The following is a 22,763-nucleotide window of genomic DNA, read 5'->3' on the forward strand; positions in this document are numbered from 1 at the left end:
CCAAATTGATCCTTTTAAATCCCAAGTAAAGTCCTGTCACTCCTCTGCTCAGAATCCTCCAGTGACTCCTCATTTCACTCTGAAAAAATGATAAAGTTCTTATGTTTACATGTACCTCTCCACAGGACTGGAACCAGCCTGCCTTTCTGAGTCCTCCTCTCACCACTCCCTCTAGCTCACTCAGCTTCTTGCCTCTGTGCTGTTTGTCAAATGTGCCAGACCTGGTTTCGGCCTCGGACACTGCCCTGGTCTTTCTTCTCCCTGGGATAATATTCTTTCCCCCTTTATCTTCATGGCTCTCACACATTTTTCCTTACTCACAAATCATCTTCTGATCACTCTGTTTAAAATGACACCCCACCATAGGCTTCTTACCCTGCTCTACTTTTCTCTGTAGCATTTCTCACCTTGTGTATTGTATAATATACAATATAATTTACTGGTGTTCTTGTCCTGCTCGAAATCTCCCCATCTAGAATGTAAATTCTGAGGGTAAGATTTTGATCTGTTTTGTTTTGTTCACTCACTGTTGTGAGCAGGTCCTAGCATAGAGTCATCACAAAAGAAATTATTTCAGTTAATATGTGAGGTTGTTTTTATTTTAGATCATAAAATACCAAGTAATAGCCAAGTCAGATGCTTACAGTTTTCATCAACATGCATTCAAGTATATTTGTGTTTGGTATGAAATTGTTTACTTTTATATATCTTTTTCAATCAGCTGTAGAGGATTTTGATAACTACAAAAATTTACTTTGTCTTAGTATTTGAATTAACTAGGTTTATTTCTTAACCAAAACCAATTTCAGTTTTTCTTTTCTGTACAGAATGGGTGTTTTGGTGTTGACAGACATGAAAATGTTGGTCGACGACTTGCAAATCAACAAAGTTTAAAAAATAGGATTGAGTCTGTAAAAACAGGTCTGCTTTTTAGCCCAGATATTGATGAAAGATTAACAAAGAAAGGTACAGTTACATATTTTTAGTTTTACCCAAAAAGCCTACTTTCATTGCTTTTCTGAAAAAGTTTTTCTGGCTTTCTTGAGATATAATTAGATATAATTGACATATAAGCTTCAGTTATTTTATCGTAAAATATATTAATTTACTGTTCTAGAAATTAAAAATTCATGTTTGATTAGTGAAAATATTTGAATTGGCATCGTATTTTTGTCTGAACAATTGGAAGATGCTTTTAAATATAAATACAAAAATGTTTGACATTTTTATATTAAAAATTATTTCTTTATAACAAATCCTTAATTTATTGAAATTTAATGTTTAATACCTTTATCTGCCATGTGTTTGAATAATATTTCAAATATGTTTCAAATATAAATGATTGAAAAGACGGAACTGTTTTATTTTAGGTTCAAAAAAGATCCATAAATCTGAGGAAAACTTAACTCCAGAGTGTCTAGATGGAACAAGTTACCGGATGTCTTGGACAGGACCTAGTAATTCTAGTTTTCAAGAAATAGCTGCAAATGAAGTTTCTCTGATCAAAGGAAACCTTGAGGTGAAAAGCTCTTTGGAGCCTGATACTACGGTTGAAAAGTCCCCTGTTCATTCATATGAATTCAGCCCTTCTAACGTACATGATAAGCATAACAACAGTGTAACTGGAAGCTCTCTTAGTGGGGATGAAAATAACTTGACCACAGAGACTTTGGTGAAAATTCAGAAAGCATTTTCTGAGTCTGGAAGTAATCTTCATGCATTGATAAATCACAGGCAGTCATCAATAACTAATGTGGGGAAAGTAAAGCTAAATGAAACATCTTCTACAGAATATAGCCCAGAGAAAAATCTATTTGAAACTAGTGATTTGACTGTGATAGAATCAGATGAACATCAGACTAAAACAGATGAAAATAGTTTTTCAGAACAAGACATCTCACTACATCAAACTCAAAAATCAGATGGAGAAGCAACTATAACATTTTACTCAACTCATATGAAGATTGAACATGAGAAAAGCATCCATTCAGATATACCTAGAGATCACTCAGTCAAGCCAGAATTGCCTAGTGATGAACACATAAAGAAACAGCAGTCCCCAAGGGATAAACTAAATACTCAGTTAAAGGAGAATGAGAATATGATTGAAGAGAACTTCTTACTGAAATGTGCAGCTTCTAGGGAGGATGCAGCTGACCTCTCTTCCTCAGAGCAGATTACATGTAATATAACAAACTTGCCAAAACCGAGGCCTGTGAGAATCATTCAGCAGCAGTCACTGGGGGGAAACTGCCATACAACCAGCCCTGAAAGCTCACAAATGACAGAGCACGGGAGGGTGTCAGACCACATACAGTGGTTTAACAAGCTTTCTCTCAACGAACCAAATAGGACCAAAGTTAGGTCACCTCTTAAGTTTCAGCGTACACCTGTCCGTCAGTCTGTCAGAAGGATTAACTCCTTGTTGGAGTACAGCAGACAACCTGTAAGGCACAAATTGGCAAGTCTTGGTGATGCTGCTTCTCCTCTGGTGAAATCAGTGAGCTGTGACAGTGCTCTTTCCTCTGGTATAGAAAGTACATCAAAAGATTCGTTGATTTCATGTACCAAATCAGGTCCTAAAGAACAGAAGTTTACAGCATGTGAACAACCAAATGTTGATGCAATTTCAAAATCAGGCATGGAGTTAACTTATAAGTCTTTTTCAAGGGTGAAGAGGTACCCAGACTCCAAGAATGCTTCTCTTGGGTCTACCAGAATTTGTAAACAGGAAGTAGTATCTGATGGCCAAATTAAGGTTCCCTTGGATGACCTGACAAATCATGACGTATTTAAATCTGTTGTAAATAATAATATGGGCTTTTCTCCTGGGATAAATACCAGAGTCCTTAGGAAACCGTCAGAAAAAGAAAGGGTCTGGTATAAAGGTTCTCCAAAAAATCCTATTGGCAAAGCTCAGCTACTACCAACGAGTAAACCTGTAGACTTGTAATTGATAAATATTAATACTTGTTAATGTAAATACAATTAGCGGTTGGTGATAGGACTGGCAGGATAATCTGCATGTTAGTTTGTTAGCTCAGGAAGATGAAGTGATAGATTTTAATTTCACTGCACAAGCAACTTGAATTCTTATGCTTGTATAAATGACTATTCTGTTTTTCTTAATTATGGCAGTATTTAAACTTGTGATCTCTTAAAGCAGAGGTTACACTTTTTGAAAGAAATTGGCTGGGTTTGTGAGAAATTAATTTTTGAAAATTGTATGAATTTTATATTAAGTGTGATAGGAAGAGTGGAACGAGTTGTCTATTTCCTGTTATTCCTCCTAAGTCAGGTTTCTACAAGAAATTTCTTATATGTAAAGGGAAGAGATAAGCCTTACAAATCTTATTTCTTTAATTACATTGATATTTATGGCTTTTGCCAAAATCCCTAAAAATTAACTTGTTTCAATAGCATCTTAATCCTTTACTCCTATTTGGGGCAGAGTAATTAAGTTTATATTGTCTGTAGTTGTGTACGGTATGTTCACTGGGACTAAGAATTACGGCTAAAGCAGAATAATGACTCAAGTGTGCTCTTAAAGAATGATGCTGCAGAAATAATTGATGACTTTTGAGCCATACTATGTTTTTAAAGTTAATTTGCACAAATACATTTGTAGCTGTTTTGTCTGATATAGAATTTAAAATTATTTAAGGAGGAATAATTAAGCTTGGAAATTTTTAATCAAGGTGATTTCTTAATATGCATACACTTGATTTTATAATTTAAAATAGTTGATGTACCTCTGTACATTTAACTTGGATTCTTAATTTTTGATTCTTATAAAAGCCTATGATGGTTTTGTCTGGTGTGTAAATGTTATTTATTTAGCATAGACATTAAAGGTAACCTTCTGGAAAATGACTTGTCTGAATCTCTGATGAAATTCAAAGTACCTTTTAGAATTTGACCCAAATTGTCAAGCAAATCTTTCTAAATTTATATTTTAAATTATTAAAAGTTACAAGTGCTTAAGGAAAGAATAATATCAACAATGGTGGATATTCTCGAGGTTTTAGAGGAAGGAATGTTGTAGGCAGAACGAACCACTAAAGATAGTTTTGTAGGTCAGTTATTAGAACGCCACATTCAGATAGTGGAGCAGAATAGAACAGCATTGCACATCTACTCAGAGCAGCCCATATTTACAGAGAAATTTAAAGTCATCAGATGTGTCTGCTTTACCAAGTTCTACTTGATAGCAATACATCTGTTTTATTTCAAAGCTATTTCCTATTTCTGTATTACCTAGGAATCAACCCTTTCTCATTACTAGTAAGAATTTTTTTTTTTTAAAGAGTTTATTTATTTGACAGAGAGATAGCGAGAGCAGGAACACAAGCAGGGGGAGTAGGGGAGGGAGAAGCAGGCCTCCCGCAGAGCCGGGAGCCTGATGTGGGTCTCTATCCCAGGACCCTGGGATCATGACCTGAGCTGAAGGCAGACGCTTAACGACTGAACCACCCAGGCACCCCCTCACTACTAGTAAGAATTTGACTTATATAAAGACTGAAAACCTGTAGATAAATACCATGTTTTATGACATCAAAACAGGTTTGTGATATAAACTGGATATGCATTTCAGGTGTTTATGATATTTCTGATAGTAAGTGGAGATAGAAAACCCTCATAAACTCTAAAATATATGTTGTCTGATTCAAAGCAATTGTTTAAATTTCACCTCCCCTCTGGATAAACTTTTAAAAATGTACTAATGTTATTTTATACCCATGGGTATGGGTGAAGTCCAGTAAGAAAGCACAGGAGATTAACTGTACAATTACCTGAATTAGTGGCTTTTCTGAGATTGATAATAATGAAAGATATTCATTAAAAAAAAAAAACGGGCACTTGGGTGGCTCAGTCATTAAGCATCTGCCTTCAGCTCGGATCATGATCCCAGGGTCCTGGGATCGAGCCCCGCATCGGGCTCCCTGCTCAGCGGGAAGCCTGCTTCTCTCTCTCCCACACCCTCTGCTTATGTTCCCTCTCGTGGTGTCTCTCTGTCAAATAAATAAATAAAATCTTAAACAAAAGCAAAAAACTACCCTGGGATGCCTGGGTGGCTCAGTCAGTTAAGCGTCTGCCTTCAGCTCCGGTTGTGATCCAGGGTACTGGGATTGAGTCCCACATCGAGCTCCTTGCACAGCAGGGAACCTGCTTCCTCTGCCTGCTGCTCCCCCTGCTTGTGCTTGCTCTTTCTCTCTGACAAATAAAATATTAAAAATAAATTTAAGAAACCACCCACATGTCACTCCCACTTTTGTTAGCTGAAAGCTAATAGTATAGGAGGACTGTGAAGGTGAGTAGCTTGGACAGTCAGGAAAGTTAAATTTTAGAATTAATCTCTTTATTTTATATAAAATGGAGATAATATTGCTCATGAGAATATCTGGTCAAGTGATAGGTGAATGTACTTAACACAGTTAAAAGTATGGTACATAGTCACTAACTTAAAGGATTACTTTCACTTTGTTCTTGCAAGTGTAAATAAAGATCTCATACAAATTTGTTTACCATGAGCAACAAAAAAAAGGACTTAAATTAGTAGGCTGGCAACATTTTATAATCACTTAGAATTTAATATTGGTGTTTGATCATCATCAAGTCCAGGATATATATGTTTTTAAAATACCAAATATCATATGAAGCAAACCTTTTGGTGTATCTCAATTTCCATTAAACACAAAAGCCGTAAATTGTAATGGCTTCTCCATTTTTCCAAGCACAAAATGAAGATAACAGTAAACAAGATAAAATTCTGAATTGAAAAACTTAAGTATGTGTAAATAATATTAAATCCCAGCATGGTCTTTGAGCCTAAAACCAATAATAGTCTGCATTTGTCCTGTTGATTTGCATGCACTGAAACAAAAAGCTGGAAACGAGCATCCATGGAAGAAAAGACACTAGGAAGGGGGCTTGGCTTTAAACCAAAAGGCCATGTGTCTTGGGAATGAGTTTTGTGGGCCCCTCTAATTTGCATAAGATGCTACAGCTGAGCATGGATTTGCAGCATAGAGCTAGGGTAAAGAGATCTGGATTCTAGCCTCATCAAGATAGTTATTCTCTGGCCCCCAGGGTACTTTACTCATCCCCAGTTTTGAAAGAAATTATTTTATGGTTTTACATCTCAACTTTGTATTTGGACTAAATTCATATGTTCAAGATTGTTCCGTAAGTCTTCAACAAAAAATTCTGGGTCTACCTGGATAAATTTCTGCAATGCGCAGGAAGTTCAATTTCTCTTCAGGCTAAAGAAATCTTGATAGTTGGTCTGGAAGTTTAGAAATAACACTCAGAACTAATGTTCCTAGAGGTTTTCATGCGTTTTTGGTGTATCGCTTCTAACAGAAGTTTCTAACATCTTGTATTAAAAATCCCCATAGTTTTTCTGCTCAGTGAAAGGGCTCCTGAAACACCCTTATGATGGGTACACCATCATTAAAAGTTCTTAGGACCTCTTCATCTTTTGTCTCTCCTATCATTGCCCCTTCTTCAGCCTAGAAGACTTAAAAAAAAAAAAAAAGATGGGAAGTGGCAAAATTAAAGATGTGGCATTGGGGGTGAAGGGCAAAAGTGGCGAGCTGACACATTGTTTAGATAATTGCTTGAGAAAAGGTGAATTACTTCCGCAAGGGTCGATAGATAAAAGTCTCCAGGACATGTGTACGTGGGATGCATGGGTTGAACCCTGCGTGGCTCAGGGCAGGAGGAGCCAGCATCTGGGTCGCGCTCTAGGGCCTCGGAGCCCGGCGGCCTCCACCTGCTGGAGGAGCGGTGGGGGCGGAGCTAAGATGAGGAGGGAGGTGACGCACGCGCGATACGGCTCACCCGGCCGGCAGCTCGACCCCCGCCCAGGCCCAGACCGCAGCAGAATCCTCCGGCTGCCCATCGGTGAGTCCTGCGTTGATGCCTGCTCGACCCCCTGAAGCCCACCCGAGACGCGCGGGTTTTACAGGATGGGGAGGGGAGGGGGCGTCCTGCTGAAATCCTTGAGCTGGAGGCTGGGGGCAGACAAAGAGTGGGTGGGGATTAGAAGGTTCGGTTATAAATACGAGGGAAAGAGTATCGAGGGAGGAAATTGGGTAGCTCATCAAATCGGAACGGTGTTGGGCCAGGGGTTTAAATGAAACAAAGACATCCTGCATTCACAGCAGGCCAGGGGAAGATGGAGATGGCTGGAGAGGTTGGTGTCTGCCTCCGGCGTTTTACGTCAGAATCGCAGGCTTTTCTGTCTCAGCAATTTGGGGAACAAGGTTTCATATCTAGGGGTGGCTTGGAAAAAGCCTTGCCTTTACAGAGAAAAAAAATGGGGGTTATGAATATTGCAGTTTCAAGGAAGAAAATGAATCCCCCAGTCCCCTCCATAGAAGAACGGTCAAAAGGAGGGTTTGCACAGCCATTGCCTGAAGTGTCCGTCTTAAACAGGTTCAGCAGCTGCAGAGGGAAGCTGCATGAATATTTGTCCCCTTGTTCTGCAGGCTTCTGGTTCCAGAGAAGCCAACATTTAAGACGGGTTGACTCCTCGGAGCAGTTTTCTCCCTCTCCTCTCATCATGACCACGTCTTCAAGTTCTAACCTCTAGAACCATGAGACAATATTGCCAGCATCATATTGACAGTATGGGGGCTCTGCCTGGCATTGTGCTGATGCACACAACAACCCTATAACACAGATGCTTTCTTCATGCCCGTTTTGCAGACGAAGCAGAGGCATTTGCCCAGGATCACTCAGCCAGTATGTGGCTGAGCAAGCTTGCCTCTTCTCTCCTACCAGATTGCAGAGCAGGCCTGAGCTGGCTGTATTTTCATCCCCTTCAAGATCTCACATGTATTGGATGTCTGCTGAGCTAAGATGTTTCCTTCCACTGCTCCCAACCTTTCTGTGCTTCTTTCCCGTTTGTCTTCCTGACTCCTTCCTCAGAACCTCTTTTTTCCCCCGAGACTGGGAAAACTCCCGATGACCCTCTCCCTCTCTCTAAATTGAAGCCAGTTCTTGTTGGTTTGCTTCCTTTGCTAAGAGAGGAGAGGGTGGTGGGGTTAGGGGTAATGAAGCACTTTCAGGGAGCTGCAAGGAGAAGAAAAGGAGTGAGAACGGCCATTCCTGGCTAGTCTTCCCAAGGCTGCCATGTGCAGAGGGAATTGGCTATCTTGGGTTGTTTCGTTTCTTTAATACCATTCCACAGCAGGTGTTCTACCTAGACTGGACACTTAAGGCAAGAGCAAACCCCTAAGGGTTTTTCATTGCAGCCCCCGTTGGGTGGGTGGTCCTTGAATCACTCACTTGCGTGATTGATCATCACAGTCACCAATTGTGGCCAATTGATACATGTTTGGTCTTTTTTCTGCAGGTGAAAAATGGTCTCCGCGATGGTTTCTACCATGCTCTCTGGCCTAGTGTTTTGGCTGACATTTGGATGGACTCCAACATCTGCGTATAGCCCGAGGAGCCCTGACCGGGTCTCGGAAACAGATATCCAGAGGCTGCTCCATGGCGTTATGGAGCAGCTGGGCATTGCCAGACCACGGGTAGAGTATCCAGCACACCAAGCCATGAATCTTGTGGGCCCACAGAGCATCGAAGGTATTTACTATATTCTGGTACTTAAAATAATACATGCTGAAGAAACTTTATTTTCTCCCTCCGTTTCCCATTTCTTATTCTTCACAGTATATATATGCATGCCTCCACATAAGAATATAAGTATCAAGAGAACAGGGACCTTATCTATCTAACTCACAGCTGTAGCCCTAGCACCTCACACAAAGTCTGGTACATTAATATTTGAGTGAATAAAGGAGCATCTAGCGTTATCCCTAAAGAAAGATTAGAACCCAGACCCCGCGTCTTCTCCCATACTGATCTTTAGGAAATTGTGTCCCCAGCTGGCTCCCTCTTTGAGTCATTGCCAACCAGTATTTGTAAAAAATCCTTAAAATGCAGGACCTATAGGATCTGACTTGATTCTTAGGGATGATGTCGTTTAAACGCAAAGGAAGCTGAAAGAGGTACTGACATTGAGTTTGTGTCAAAAAACGTTTTTGAAATATTTTTAATTATTACAAATGTTAATTAAATTCTTTTAGTGTGGCAAGACCATTGCCCCCCAGAATTTTTTGAAGTTTCTGGCAATGTCATTGTAATACTTCTATTAAAAAGCAGTACTTTGTTGTTTAATGATTTACCTATAGAGAGAATCTGCATCTAGTTCTTAGGAGTTGGTGCCAAGCAGGTGCCTTATTTCCATGCCTTGCTTTGTATCCTCTCTGATTCTGAAACAATCTCTTTCTCCAGGGAGGGGGAGTCCTAGAGCAGTAGCATGGTTAATTTAGGTTAACTGCGAGGGAGCACTCCAGACTTTTGCCCGTGTGAGGGGGTTCCGAGGAAAAAATGTGAATTCTTTCTGAGTTTTGTCAAAATACATAACCAGCAAATGCTATTCTGTATGGATTGATGATGCATCATTTTGCCTGAGTCTGTGATTTCCTAAAAATGCTATCTGCCCTGGAGGCCTGTAAATGCCATGGATGTGGGCGAAAAATGACTCTCATTTCTGTCTTGTTACCCATGGTTGCAAGCCATTGAGTAAAACTAATTCTGTGGGATTGTTGTCTGTTTAGGTTGGCATCACATATCAGGAATGGATTAACAAATAATTTGAATCGGCAAGTGTGCAAACCTAGCACAGGGCTTAAATCAGAGCGAATCATGCCACCCCTTTAGGAAGAATCTCCATCCTTCCCGGCACCTGCTACCTGTCGCTCCTAGCACACCTATCCAGTTCAGACCAGCTTTTTCTGGACAGTAAATATCTGCCCTTTTAGCGCAGTAAGTGCTTGATTAGCCACCCAGCTGTTGTCATGGAGAAAGCTTTCCGAGTTTCCATTAATACCTGATGCCTGATCATCTGTGTGGAAGAGAAATAGCAGCTCCCTGGGCATGCAAGGCTTGTGTTTTTCCAGAGCCTCATTTTCTTTACTCGGTGTCCAATTATTTAGCACCCACTCCATGCCAGCCCCAGTGCAGGGACTGGGGCAGCTGTGTCCTAAAAGAAAGGTTACCACAATGCATCTGCATGGCAGGGTTTTGGGGAGATGTCCAGACAAGCTGCTATCACAGAAGCAAAGAATGGGAATAATTAATTTGTTGTGCTTGGGAGTGGATGGGCATGGCTATAAGGAAATACTTCTTCGGAGAAGCAACATTTGACTTGGGTTTGGAAGTCTGAATTGGAATTCAGCAGGGAATAATACCAAGGGAAAAGATAAGGAGGTTTGAAAGAGCAGGACAATTAGGACAATTCAGAATGAAAAATTCTGTTTCCATTATGATCCCCTGGGATGATGTGAGGTCATGGCCGTGTTAGGTCACCTCTCAAAGTGTCTGTGTAAGGGATGAAGATTGGCTTGTGTTTTAGTTTTCTATTACGCTATAACAAATTACCACAAATTTACCATCTTGCCATAATGCCCATTTATTATCTCATGGTTTCTTTTGGTAAGGCATCTGGCTTGGGTTTGCTGGACCCTCTGCTCGTCTCATCAGGCTGAAATCGAGGTGTTGGCAGGAGCTTGGGGTTGTCTTTCAAACTTATTAAGGTTGTTGGCAGAGTTCAGTTTCTTGCTGCTGTAGGACTGGGGTCCTTTCTTGCTGGCTGTCAGCCAGGGTCCCTCTCAGCTCTTAGAGGTCACCCCAGGTCGTAAGCCACAGGGCCCCAGCACAACAGGGCAGCTTGCTTCTTCAAAGCCAGAGGGAGAATATCCCTTTAGTCTCCTAATTGTAATGATGGGAGTGGCCATCCCATCACCTTTGTCATTTAACAAGGGACTGATACCCCATTATATTGATAGGTCTCACCCACACTCAGAAGCAGAGGATTATGCAGGGTGGCAATCCTGGGGGTCATTTTAGGATTCTGCCTTTTACAGCTTTACATTAGCTATTATGAAAGCTAATAGAAAATAGTCCAAAGACTTTGGGGGAGAAAAGAAACAAAATAAGAAGCCTGGCTTTTTCCCAGTCCTGGACCTTGGCACTTAATTTGTTAGGTGATCTCATATTTATTTATGTGAGTGTAGCATTGGTTCAATTCATCCATTTGTTTGCATTGTCTCTGCTCATTTCTCCTGCTAATTCCCAGGCTTCTGACACATATGTGTAGTATCTCTTACATCCCTTCCAACATTTATTGTAGGATTTTATTATGAAGGACCAAGTTAGAAAAGGGTTTTTTTTCCTGATTTTTATAGAAAGAATAGACATAAAGCATGTATTCTGGTGTGAATATTAACACATGTTTAACGTAGACTATTGGCAAAGACACCTGAGTTTCAATGCCAGCAAATTACTTAACTTCTCTAAGCTTCCGTTTACCTTGGGGATAGGATTTGAATTTACTGCCTGAATTTGAATTTATTACCTGTGAGCAGGTAATATTCCAGTTCAGAAAAAAAGGTGTTCGCATGTATAATTGCACTACTGTGAAATCATTTTTGAATGAATCATCATCACACTTTAGATGACTATTACTGGACTCTAAGTCCCTTGCAGGAAGGGCTGTTTATTTTTTTTTTAAAGATTTTATTTATTTATTTGACAGAGAGAGAGATAGCGAGAGCAGGAACACAAGCGGGGGAGTGGGAGACGGAGAAGCAGGCTTCCCGCCGAACAGGGAGCCCGATGTGGGACTCGATCCCAGGACCCTGGGATCATGACCTGAGCCGAAGGCAGACGCTTAACGACTGAGCCACCCAGGCGCCCTGGAAGGGCTGTTTATTATCTAATAAATGGCACATTGAAGATAATTTTCCCTTATGTTGTCTATTCTGATTAATTAATCTTACGATCCTCGTTAATCTCATTAACCCTCTCAAACATAGGGTTATAAGCTAGTCTTTTAGTATAGGATATAGGATCAGTATAAATTACCCATATATCCCATTAGAAAACTTAGTCCCTCCTTTGATCTCATACCCCTTGTAGTTATTGTACCATTTTTTTTTTTGCTGCCTTTCCCAGCATCTGTTCACCGCCTACTGATGGCGCTTCCCCACCTCCCATTCTCTCCTCGTCCATGGTTCCTGCCCCTTATTTGTCAGGTCAACAAGTATTTCTTGAATGCCAGGCACTGTTTTAGATACCGGGGAAAGAAACATGAACATCAAAGATTGGCAAGACAGGAGAGATACAGTCCCTAAACAAACAGATACGTAAAATATATAATAAGTCAAATGATTATAAGTGCTCTAAAAATATAAAGCAGAGGAGGGGGTTGGAGGAAACAACTTAAAATAGGGGTAGGGGGCTCCTCCCTGGGAAGATAAGCCAAGCTCTGAGAGTTGGAGAGTGAGCCGTGTGATACGTAGAGAAAGACATCCCAGGCAGAGAGCTGCACGTGCAAAAGCAAGGAGGCTAGTGTGGCCGGAGCCCAAGACTCAGGAGGATGGTCGGAAGGAGCCTGGGTGACGGCAAGAAGGGGAGGGTGGAGGCTGGGTATGTGGGGACAGATCTCCTCACAGGGTCTTCGGCTTGTCCTCTGAGTACGTATCCTTGAAAAGGATCACTCCAGCTGCTGTATTGAAAATCTTCCTGTGGGGAGGGAGGACTAGAATGGGGAAGCTCATTTAGGAGGCTTCTATAATAATCTGGGGGGGTAGATATACTAGCATGATAGGTAGAGAGGTAGCGAGACATGGGCAGATTGTGGGTGTATTTTGAAGCTAGAGCCAACAGGATTTGCTGGTGGGTTGGAGGCAGGAACTGAAAGAAAGAGGAGTCAGGGGTGACACCAAGATTTTGGCCTGAGGAACTGAAAAGGAACACTTTTCTCCAAGAGGAACACACTGAGCCTCTCCAGGGGAAGAGTTCAAGTTCAGTTTTCCACAGGTTAATTTTGAGATGCTTTGGACGGGTTCTTGTCTTGCCAAATCCACCGATGTTCTGTCTTCATCCTATTCAACCTCAGCAGCATTCGACACACTTGACCTTCTTAAAACCCTTTTCTTTCTTGGTTTTTGCACCAAGATGGCACACCATTGGCTTTCCTCCTTTCCCTTTTCCCTGTTAACTGTTTTCTTCCCGGTCTCCTTGGCAGTTTTCTCCTTCTCCAGGGTTAAGTTCTCCAGAGCTCAGTGCTGGCTCTACTTCTTTTATTCTTCTCAATTCTCTATCTAGAGGATTTCATTTTTTCCCTTGACTCCAAATGCCATTTCTTTGCTGATGACACCAACATTCGTATTTTCAACCCAAACTTGTTTCTTGTATATCTAGAGGCTTCTGTGAATTGCTAAATTACCATATGTCAATCCTGATCTCTCTACCACCACCTTCCTCAACCTGTTTATGTCGGTCTTTTCTGTCGAAATGAATAGTGCCACCACTTAGTCATGCATGCAGGCTAAAAACCTGGAATAATCCTTCCATTTTCTCCATTCCATGTCATACCCAAATTATTAGCAATTTATTTCATTTCTGTTTCTAAAATACATCTGTGTTTGCCTGCCCTCTCTTTTCTCTGGCTCTGCTCCAAACAGCCTGGTTCAAGATACCATTGTGCCTGGCATGAATTTATGAAATTGTCTGTTAGAAACCGCATCACTTCGACTTTGTTTCTTTTAAATTTTTCTCCACAGGAAAGGCAGGGTTAAACTTTAAAAATACAAGTTTAAATCCCATCAGTGTCACTCTCCAGGGTTAAAATTCAATCCGTGCCTTCCCATTGCACCTGGGTTAAAAATAACACTTCCTGCCACATCCTGCAAGGATCCACACCTGCTCACACCCTCCTCCCTGACCTTGCTCTACCGCCCGCTCCCACCCCACCTCCTTTCAGCCCTGGTCACACCACTGGGCTTACTCCACCTTCACACCATCTGTTCTTCCCACTCTGCGTCGTGTACCTTCCTCTTCGGTCTCAGTTTTAGAGTCACCTGCTCACAGAGGGCTGCCCTGACCACACTGCTCTGAGTAGCCCCCGTTCTCTGTCACGGTGTCCTTTTTTTCTTTTTTTTTTAACCCCCATAGCATCTTTTAAAATTTATCATTAGTGTTTGTTTCCTTGCTCGTTGTCTGTCTGTCTCCCCACTTGGGTTGTAAGCTCCATGAGACAGTTTTATTTACTACTTTACACCCAGACACAGAGTAGGCACACAGTAAATATTTGAAGAATGAATATATACATACTATGGGGGGGGGAAATGCATATATTTAGCAGCAACAGGTAAGTAAATACTATTTGACATCTGGATCTGTTGAGACTTCTCTCCTTTCAGTTCGAGGCAGATATTTCATTTCTAATCTGAGTTTTAAAAAAAATCTGCCTAGAAGTTTTTGCCCAGAGCTCAGTGATATGAGCAAAAAGTCTGTTTGCTTTGGTGGTGACTGATGAGCGCCGTACAAGGTCGGTGCCCTTTGTATTCCTGCCTGTTGAGACACAGGAAGGACGTTTTGCAGTTCCAGCACTGAACCAGCAGGGGGCCAACTAGACTCTCCGTGTATCAGAGGATTCCCGAAGCTTGGTAACCAGCCTCCTGGTTAACTGCTAATTGTTCAGTCGTCACTGGGGAGGAAGCATTTGCCAAAGCCATCCGAGAGCATTGGTGGTTATTTTTTATTTCTCCATAGGCACCTTAAACGTGACTTGGTAAGGAGCATCTCTCAAATGCAGGCGTTGTTAGCCCAGAGCAAAATGGAAACACAAAGACAAACGGGGATCAACTTGTGGTTTTATAGAGAAGAGAACACGGGGGCTGAGGCTTGGCCATGCTGTTCGCGAGCTCTGTGTGACCCTGGTAGCTTCTCTGAGCCCTCGTTTTCTCCTGTGTCGCGTGGGGCTTTGAGCCGCACAGCGGGCCTGCCTCATCTCGCTCGGTGGACTACGAACACCACATTTTCAGGCTTTCATGGCTTTCCCCTGACGGGATTTCTGCTGACCCATCCGGTTAGGGTACCGTTCAGGCGGGCTTCGGTGCGTTTCAGCAGTGGCCATCCAGCCCAAAGTTGCTCACGGGTCCCTGTGACCTACCCGAATGGCTACCGTTGTTCTCGTGGCCCCGGAAACAAGTAAAGCCACCAGCCGGCCAAGGTGATTCAGAGGGCCGTTTTACAGGGGACAGAGACTCTGGGGAGTCAGGAGTGGCTCTTCCAGCTGACACTAATGTTGGCCTCGGAGGAACCCAACCAGAAAATGTGCTTTGGTTTTCAGAATGTTAACGGCCTCAGGTAAAAGAGGATCTCCTCAGCGCCACCGGTTTATTTCCTTCACGGGTCTAGGCCACCGGATGCCTAGCTCTCTGATAACACCAGATAACAAACCACCGGATAGAAATTTATGAACACTGGCATTTGATGGTTTCAGATAATTTTAAAGCCGTATTGCTGAGCATAAAAATGCCAAAATTATTTTTTACAACACTCACTTTTGGACCTCAGTTTTTTCATTTCAAAATAAAGAGAACCAAGATTGTTTTCTTAATAAATATCAAGGGGAGAAAGAGTCCTTTGTAAGGTAAAGCCTATTTGAAGGGGCAGATTCTAAGCGGCCTTAGCCAGCCTTTGGCCTCTGTAAAGGACTGCAGTGCCTCCATCTTGCCACACGGGGGCAGCAGTTGCTTCCCATTTGAAGGTTGGAGGGGAGAGCGACTTCAGCATTGAACAGCCCTGGGGCCTCAGGTTCTGGCTAGCCTGTCTGCAGTTGGAGGAAAGAATGGGGCTGACTCTTGACCCAGATATCCTGACTAAAATCCTTCTAGGCTGCCCCCCCATCCTGGGGGAGCCAGTGAGAGCAATGGGTTGGCTCTTCGAGGAGGCCAGGGCCTCCAGTTTGGCCCATGTCCTTTGGGGTTCCATTCAGCCCACCCGTAACTCAGATCCTTAAAAAAGTCCCTGGATGATTTCCAGTTTCTCATCTTGGTCAATTGCACGGATAGTGAAAAATTCAAAAGGAGAAGGGGGAGATTTGGAGTTTTTGGTGGGGACATGGAGGCAGGACAGGAAGATGAAAATAATGGGTGTTTTTTTGTGTTGTGTTTAAGTTGCCCTGGGGCATCCAGGGACAGGCGTCCAGGAGGCATGTAGCTGTATACGAGGCGGGAGAGATGCTGGGGCAAAGGGAGAGATGTCATGGTCGTCCCCATGGTCACAGTGGCTGATGCTATGGGGATGGGGGAGGTGACCCTGGGCAAGAGTCAGGGAGGGAGCAGAGCACCTAAGAAAAAGGCCTGAAAGACTCCTACAGGAGTGCCAGGTAGAAGAGCCTACAGGGGAAGCAGAATGATTGGCCAGAAAACACCAGAGTGATGACATGCACAGAAAACAAGGAAGGAGTGTCTCAGGAATGGGCAGTAGTCCCCATGGTAAAAATCTGCAGAGAGGTCACCTGAAACCAGGGCCACCGGGTGTAAAGGGTTCACTGGTGGAGCGGGGCCTCGGGCAGAAACCATCGGGCAGGAGACAGGGAAGATGACCCAGGAGGTCAGGTAAGGGGGTGAAGACTGAGTAATCCTTACGGAGGGAATGGAGCGGGGAGTGGCACAGCGCTGAAGAAGGTTTTTGTTTAGGTTTGTGTGTCAGGATGGGAGAGATCTGAACTTGTTTAAGTGCCGATTGGCCAGAACCAGTGGAGAGGGGGTGCAGAAGACGTGGCACGAAGGGCAGATAACTGAGGGGTGAAAGCTCCTGAGCACGTGGGAGGGGATGAGAACTGGAGCACGGATGGCCCGAGTCCGGCCCGAGTCCGCTGGGAAGAAAGGGAAGAGGCAGAGGGGCGTCGCGGTGCGGCGAAGTTTGGAGGTTTGGGTCTCAGTATCTGCAGTCACTCTGGACTGTTTCAAGCCACATGCTCAGAATTAAAATAAGAATACAAGAAGGAAATGCAGTCGGCTTCCCAAATCTCTATTCTTTGCCATCTTATATATCTCATACACCTCGCCTATATGGTTTTTGATGTTTTAAAATATCAGATAACTTTAGGGGCGCCTGGGTGGCTCAGTCGTTAAGCGTCTGCCTCCAGCTCAGGTCATGATCCCAGGGTCCTGGGATCGAGCCCCGCATCCGGCTCCCTGCTCGGCGGGAAGCCTGCTTCTCCCTCTCCCACTCCCCCTGCTTGTGTTCCCTCTCTCGCTGTGTCTCTCTGTCAAATAAATAAATAAAATCTTAAAAAAAATAAAAAATAAAAAAATAAAATATCAGATAACTTTAACTCTTTATGAATTGTATTAGAAAAACTCAGTTTTCCTACCGTGTCTCCCCTTTACTGTCCCACTGATTGATACCATACTCACAACACGTCCGACCCCACATGTCATTTCCTACAGCACACAAGTCGGCCACACCGGCTGGATAGTCTACAGTTTAACTCAATTCTGACACTACCTCCCTGGAGATACCTCCCTGCTTCTGACTGCCTGGCTATAAATCTGAACTCTCCCACCACACACCCCTTGTTTGTTGGACTGGTTTGGTAGAGCCGCTCACAGAACTCAGGGAAACACTTATATTCACTAGTTTATTAAAGGATATGATATGGAGAGAGATGAACAGCCAGATGAAGAGATACCTAGGGCTCGGTCGGGGAGGGTCCCGAGTGAAGGAGCTTCTGTCCCCGTGGAGTTGGGGTGCATCACCCTCCCCGTGTGGCTGTGTTTACCAACCTGGAAGTTCCCGAACCCTGTACTTTTGGGGTTTTATGGAGGCTTCATTACATAGGCAGGATCAATCATTAACTCTATTTTCAGCCCCCACCCCTCTCAAGAGAATAGGGCGGGACTGAAAATCCCAAGCTTCTAATCACGCCTTTGTCTTTCCGGTGACCAACCCTTCTCTAAGAGCCACCCAGGAACCCTCCTGGAGTCACTTCATTAGAACAAAATACACTCCTGTCACCCAGGAAAGTATAAGGATTTCCAGAGCCCTGTGTCAGAAACCAGAGTCAAAGACCAAACACTAGAACAAAAGATGTTCCTAGTACTCTTTATCACTCAAGAAATTACAAGGATTTCAGGAGCTCTGTGCCAGGAATGAGGGCAAAGACCAATATATATTTTCTGTTACCTTGCGTGAATATATAATCCAACTCCTAGTTATTTACTAGTTATGTTACAGCATTTTTGTACTTACATTATAAAATCCCTCTGTAACTTGTAAAATATAATTCAAGATGAAAAGAGTGTTGTCTTTGTCTACTTTCTTTTTTGATTAATACGATAAATGTTTCAGGGGCACCTGGGTGATGTAGTCGGTTGAGCAACCAACTCTTGGTTTCGGCTGAGGTTGTGATCTCAGGGTCATGAGATTGAGCCTCTCATTGGGCTCTGCGCTCTGTGCAGAGTCTGCTTAAGGCTCTCTCTCCTTCTCCCTTTGCCCCTCCCCCTGCATGCACGCCCGCTCTCTCTCTAAAATAAATAAATCTTTAAAAATATATAATAAATGTTGGGGTGCCTGGGTGGCTCAGTGGGTTAGGCATCTACCTTCGGCTGGGGTTGTGATCCCAGGGCCCGGGGATCAGCCCGCGTTAGGCTCCCTGCTAGTGGGGGATCTGCTTCTTCCTCTCCCCCTGCCTCTCCCCCCGCCAACCCGTGCTCTCTCTGTCTCAAATAAATAAATAAAAACTTAAAAAATATATATATTTATATAATAAATGTTTCAGTGAGGCATTAGCCAATAGAATAGAAATCAATATTTCCCAGTAGGAATATTGAGCTGTTGGGGAATGTTGTGTGTGCATTTTATGTGACTTTGAAACAGTGCAATACAAAAAATTAGTATGCGCTCACTGCCTACGCACCATGAGAAGTGATGTGAATCCCCCCAAAGTAACAGTTTGTCAAGAGTCACAATTTCAAAGTAGTAGGCTTAGTCATTGTACACAGTGCTTATTGCATTTTAGCTGATTTTAGCAGAGATAGTCCTCGTCCTTGGTCAGGATTGTTCTTGAGTTCTGTGAATTTTGAATCATGTTGACATCTTCAGTTCATCCCTTAAGTAAAATGTGACTGTCTTCTAATGGCAGAGAGGGACACAGAAACCGAGGTTCCATTTACTGGATGACGACTGCTAAATGCTGTGCTGGGCCTCTGACTCCAGGACCCTTGCTGTGAAGTGCTCACTTCCATACAAGCTAGAACCTGCGAGAGGCTGAGCCTCCATATATTTTCATGGAATTCAGTGGAAGTCAGATGTGTTAGGGTTTTCCAGAGAATCAGAACAAATGGCGTGTGTGCACACGTGTATGTGTGTGTATTTATAAATATATTATAAGTTACGGATAGATATCTGTGTGTGTGTGTGTGTGTGTGTGTGTATAGAGAGAGAGACAGATTTAGTTCAAGGGGTTGGCTTCTGCAGTTGGGGCTGGCAAGTCTGAAATCTGCAGGGCTGACCTGCATGCTGGAGACCCAGGGAAAATTGATGTTGGGACCTTGAGTCTGAAGGCATCTGGAGGCAGAATTCTCTCCTCTTCCGGGGACCTCGGTCTTTTAAGGCCTTTGACTGATTGGATGAGTCCCTTCCACATTATGGAAGATGGTCTGCTTTACGCAACGTCGACTGATTTCAGTGCCAACCACATCTAAAAAAGACCTTCACAACACCATGCACCTAACATCCGTCTTGGTGTTTGACCACGCAACTGGGCATATAGCCTAGCCAGGCTAACACGTTAAATTAACCACCACGCCAGCGTGGAGAGTAACACAGTAACACAGCCGCATCAAGCTGTGGTTCCTAAGGAAGATGATTATAATCCACACACAAACAATACCGTGCTTTTGGATACCTCTGTTAGATTCTGGATCTCAGGTTATCTTCACGTGCGGTCTTGTGCTCACCCCTCACAATCTCTTGTTTGAGACGGGGGGGCACATATTCCTTGTCACATTTTATAGACGTAGAAGGAGAAACTCCGAGAAGTGACTTATGCGGGGATGCAGCTACTATTTGCGTGTGGGTTCACAGCTTGAGCACGGTCCTGGTGTTCTGTTCTGTTCTGTTCTGTGCGGCACAGCGGGCAGCTTCTCAGGCTACTGGATTAAAGGTTTAGATGCGGACAAGGTTGATCTTAGACCTGATGGTGAAATAAGTTTATCTTTAAGGATGATCCTTGCTCGTGGGCTCCCTGTGGATCTTTCTTTGAATTTGGTGCTTATGGACCCCCCATGAACGGCATTTACGGTGGTGCGCTGCTCACCTTCCTCCCCGGACCGTAAGATCTGCAAGAGCAGACGTGATGTCTGCCTGCCTTTTGTACCTGCAGGGCCTGAACGGGGCCTGGCACATAACAGACACCCACCCACCGAATATTTGCTAAAATCATCTTGCTTTGTTTGCTCCTTTGAAACAACACTGACCTCCGAGACTCCAGCGAATGAAACTAGTGTTATTCTAGTCAAGATCGTCCTGTCGTACAACCTGTGAGCATGCTTGGAGCCACCCTCAGAATCCTAAATTCATTGGCTTTTCTCATACCTCCTCAGTCAGGACCCCAGCTCCCTGCAAAATGCCTCAGATATTTCTTGAGATCCCAGAGCCCAGCGCATGCATGATCCAGAACATAATGAATTGATGCGCTGCCTCGGGACAGTTACCCGTTTCCCCTTCTTCTCCTTATCTCCTTCAGGTGGGCACCACCACGGCCTCCAGCCTCCAGCGGCCTCCAGCAGTCGCGGCCTCAGGGAGTTCTGTTGGCATGTATTGGGCGGCAAGGCAGGGGGAGATCCCTCGGTGTACCTCATGCCCCTAAATCCCAGAGACTTTTCAGGAAAATGGCTTTCCCTTTTATTCCTCACTGCTCCGTGCTTTTCATAGGATTCACCCGAGATGCTGGGTGCGGAGAGAAATCTAAGCATTAGACAGCATGGGGGCTAAGACCCTTCCCTTCCTGCTGACCACAGAGGCATGACTTTTCCTGCCTCGGCCTGGGCAGGCAGACCCGTCCTTCCTTCAGTAGGATCTGGTCCTCAGGAGGCTTCTCAGGTCCTCGTACAAATCGGCTTCTGGCAGGTGTCCTCCTAGACGTGCTATTCTATCTGAAGCCCAGAGTAGGTTCAAGCCTGGCCCTTGTTTCCCATCACCTAGGTGAAGGGTGAGACAACAAGAAGCTTGCTGCATCCCCAGGGAAGCCAAGTGAGCCATGTTCCAGAGATAATTGACCAAAGTGGATCACGCACATGGAGGAAATGGAGTAATAACAACTAATATTTTATGGTTTGCAAAAATACTTTCCTGTACTCTGTCTCATCTGAGAGAACCTTTACAGCGGTAAAGAAAGTTTAAAGTTGCCCACAAGCACACAGCCTGAGCTTTACGAGTTGGCTGGCAAGCCAACTGTGTTAGGTTTGAATGCATCTCTCCCAGCAGCACCATCCTGGTGTTGTCTTCTATCCCCGTAGACTTGTATAATCCTGTGATATTTAGCTGACAAGCTATAATGATGCTGGGAGTCGTGGTAAACCACATGCGGATTTAGGCAGATGGTGTTTCAGAGACATGAAGCTTCAGGAAGCAAATTTTCTGACAGACTGCCCTCTTGGAACAAATTGGTGCAAATACCTTGGACACCATGGTTCGGAGAGAAAGTTATTAAAGCAGGCTGGAAGGGTTTAGCAGACCCCGGCTTGGCACCGCAATTAAAACTAAGCGTGCATTTTTGAGCGTGGTGCGCCATGGGGTTGGAGTAGTGGAAGGGGCACATGGTGTGTGTGTGTGGGGGGGGAGGGTGGGCGTGTGTAATGTAGCAGGAAGCTCACTGAGGCAGGAAGCCCAGGGCTTGGTCCTGGCTCGGACCCGCTGGGTGGCACTGAGCAAGTCCCTTTAAACTCTGTGAAGTTTATTTTCCCAGTCTGCCCACGGAGATAAGTGATCCAGTCCATCTTACGGGGTTGATACGACAGTCAAGTTAAAGAATGGATAGAAAAGTATTTTGGACCATAGAAAGCGTTACACAAATGCAAAGCATCATTCTCATGGTAGCTGCTTCTTTCATCCTCCCACGTATATCTCCCAAGTGCACCTGGCTTTGGGGGTGGAAGATGGTCCTGACTGTGGTCATATCCAGTGTTCTCTCTTCCTTACATCCTTCTCCTAAGTGTGGCCTGGGAAAACTGCCGTCAGAAGTTGTGAATCTTTGGATGAATGGGCTTCCCTCTGGTCTTACGAAGTGCTCTGCCCCCTCACCTTAGGAGCTAGGGCCACGTGACTATATTGAGGATGGATGATTTCCAGAAACCCCAGTAAAGCGCAACTTCTTCATATTCAACCACACTCTGTTCCATCTCTTGTCCTTATGGCTGTTTAAATATTATCTTTTGCCATGAAATAGGTTATAGAAGCATCTTTATTTTTTTAAAGATTTTTATTTATTTATTTGTCAGAGAGAGAGAGAGAGCAAAAGCCGGGGGGTGACAGGCAGAGGGAGAAGCAGGCTCCCCGCTGAGCAGGGAGCCCAATTCGGGACTTGATCCCAGGACCCTGGGATCATGACCCAAGCCGAAGGCAGATGCCTAACGAACTGAGCCACCCAGGTGTCCCTAGAAGCATCTTTAAAGTCAAAAAACATATTTGGTCAGCTGCTAAGCTAAGAGCAAAGCATGCTCCTGGAGAGGTCAGAGATGTTAGCATAAGGAAGGTGTACAGGGGAGCTGGAAATCGTGCCCTCCGTGGCTGTCCACGTGTTGGCATGGCTGGGAGACAGTGATCAGTGCTTCCTCCAACCCATGCATTCTATCAAAATGTCATCTAACACATTTCCAGTTTTGTTT

General features: G+C 43.8%; 2 protein-coding genes across 5 annotated transcripts in view; both read left to right on the top strand.

The window, feature by feature from the left end:
- ARHGAP11A (Rho GTPase activating protein 11A) overlaps positions 1 to 3,870 on the top strand; it is a 28,069-nt gene extending 24,199 nt beyond the window's left edge. Inside the window, exons 11-12 of the mRNA XM_036109133.2 lie at positions 828 to 966; positions 1,371 to 3,870. Coding sequence (XP_035965026.2) covers positions 828 to 966; positions 1,371 to 2,953 — 1,722 coding nt within the window. The 3' untranslated portion in view covers positions 2,954 to 3,870. The remainder of the gene's footprint in view (positions 1 to 827; positions 967 to 1,370) is intronic.
- Positions 3,871 to 6,753: 2,883 nt separating this feature from the next.
- The window catches only part of SCG5 (secretogranin V), a 55,173-nt gene continuing 39,163 nt past the window's right edge, over positions 6,754 to 22,763 (top strand). For 2 of the 4 annotated variants that reach the window (XM_078053414.1, XM_078053415.1), the window contains exons 1-2: positions 6,754 to 6,906; positions 8,363 to 8,595. In XM_078053414.1, the coding sequence (XP_077909540.1) occupies positions 8,370 to 8,595 (226 nt within the window). In that variant the 5' untranslated portion in view covers positions 6,754 to 6,906; positions 8,363 to 8,369. The remainder of the gene's footprint in view (positions 6,907 to 8,362; positions 8,596 to 22,763) is intronic. The other 2 variants (XM_036109138.2, XM_036109139.2) reach the window with 1 other exon arrangement.

This window comes from Halichoerus grypus, chromosome 8 (genome assembly GCF_964656455.1).
Source record: "Halichoerus grypus chromosome 8, mHalGry1.hap1.1, whole genome shotgun sequence".
Taxonomy (NCBI): Eukaryota; Metazoa; Chordata; class Mammalia; order Carnivora; family Phocidae; genus Halichoerus; species Halichoerus grypus.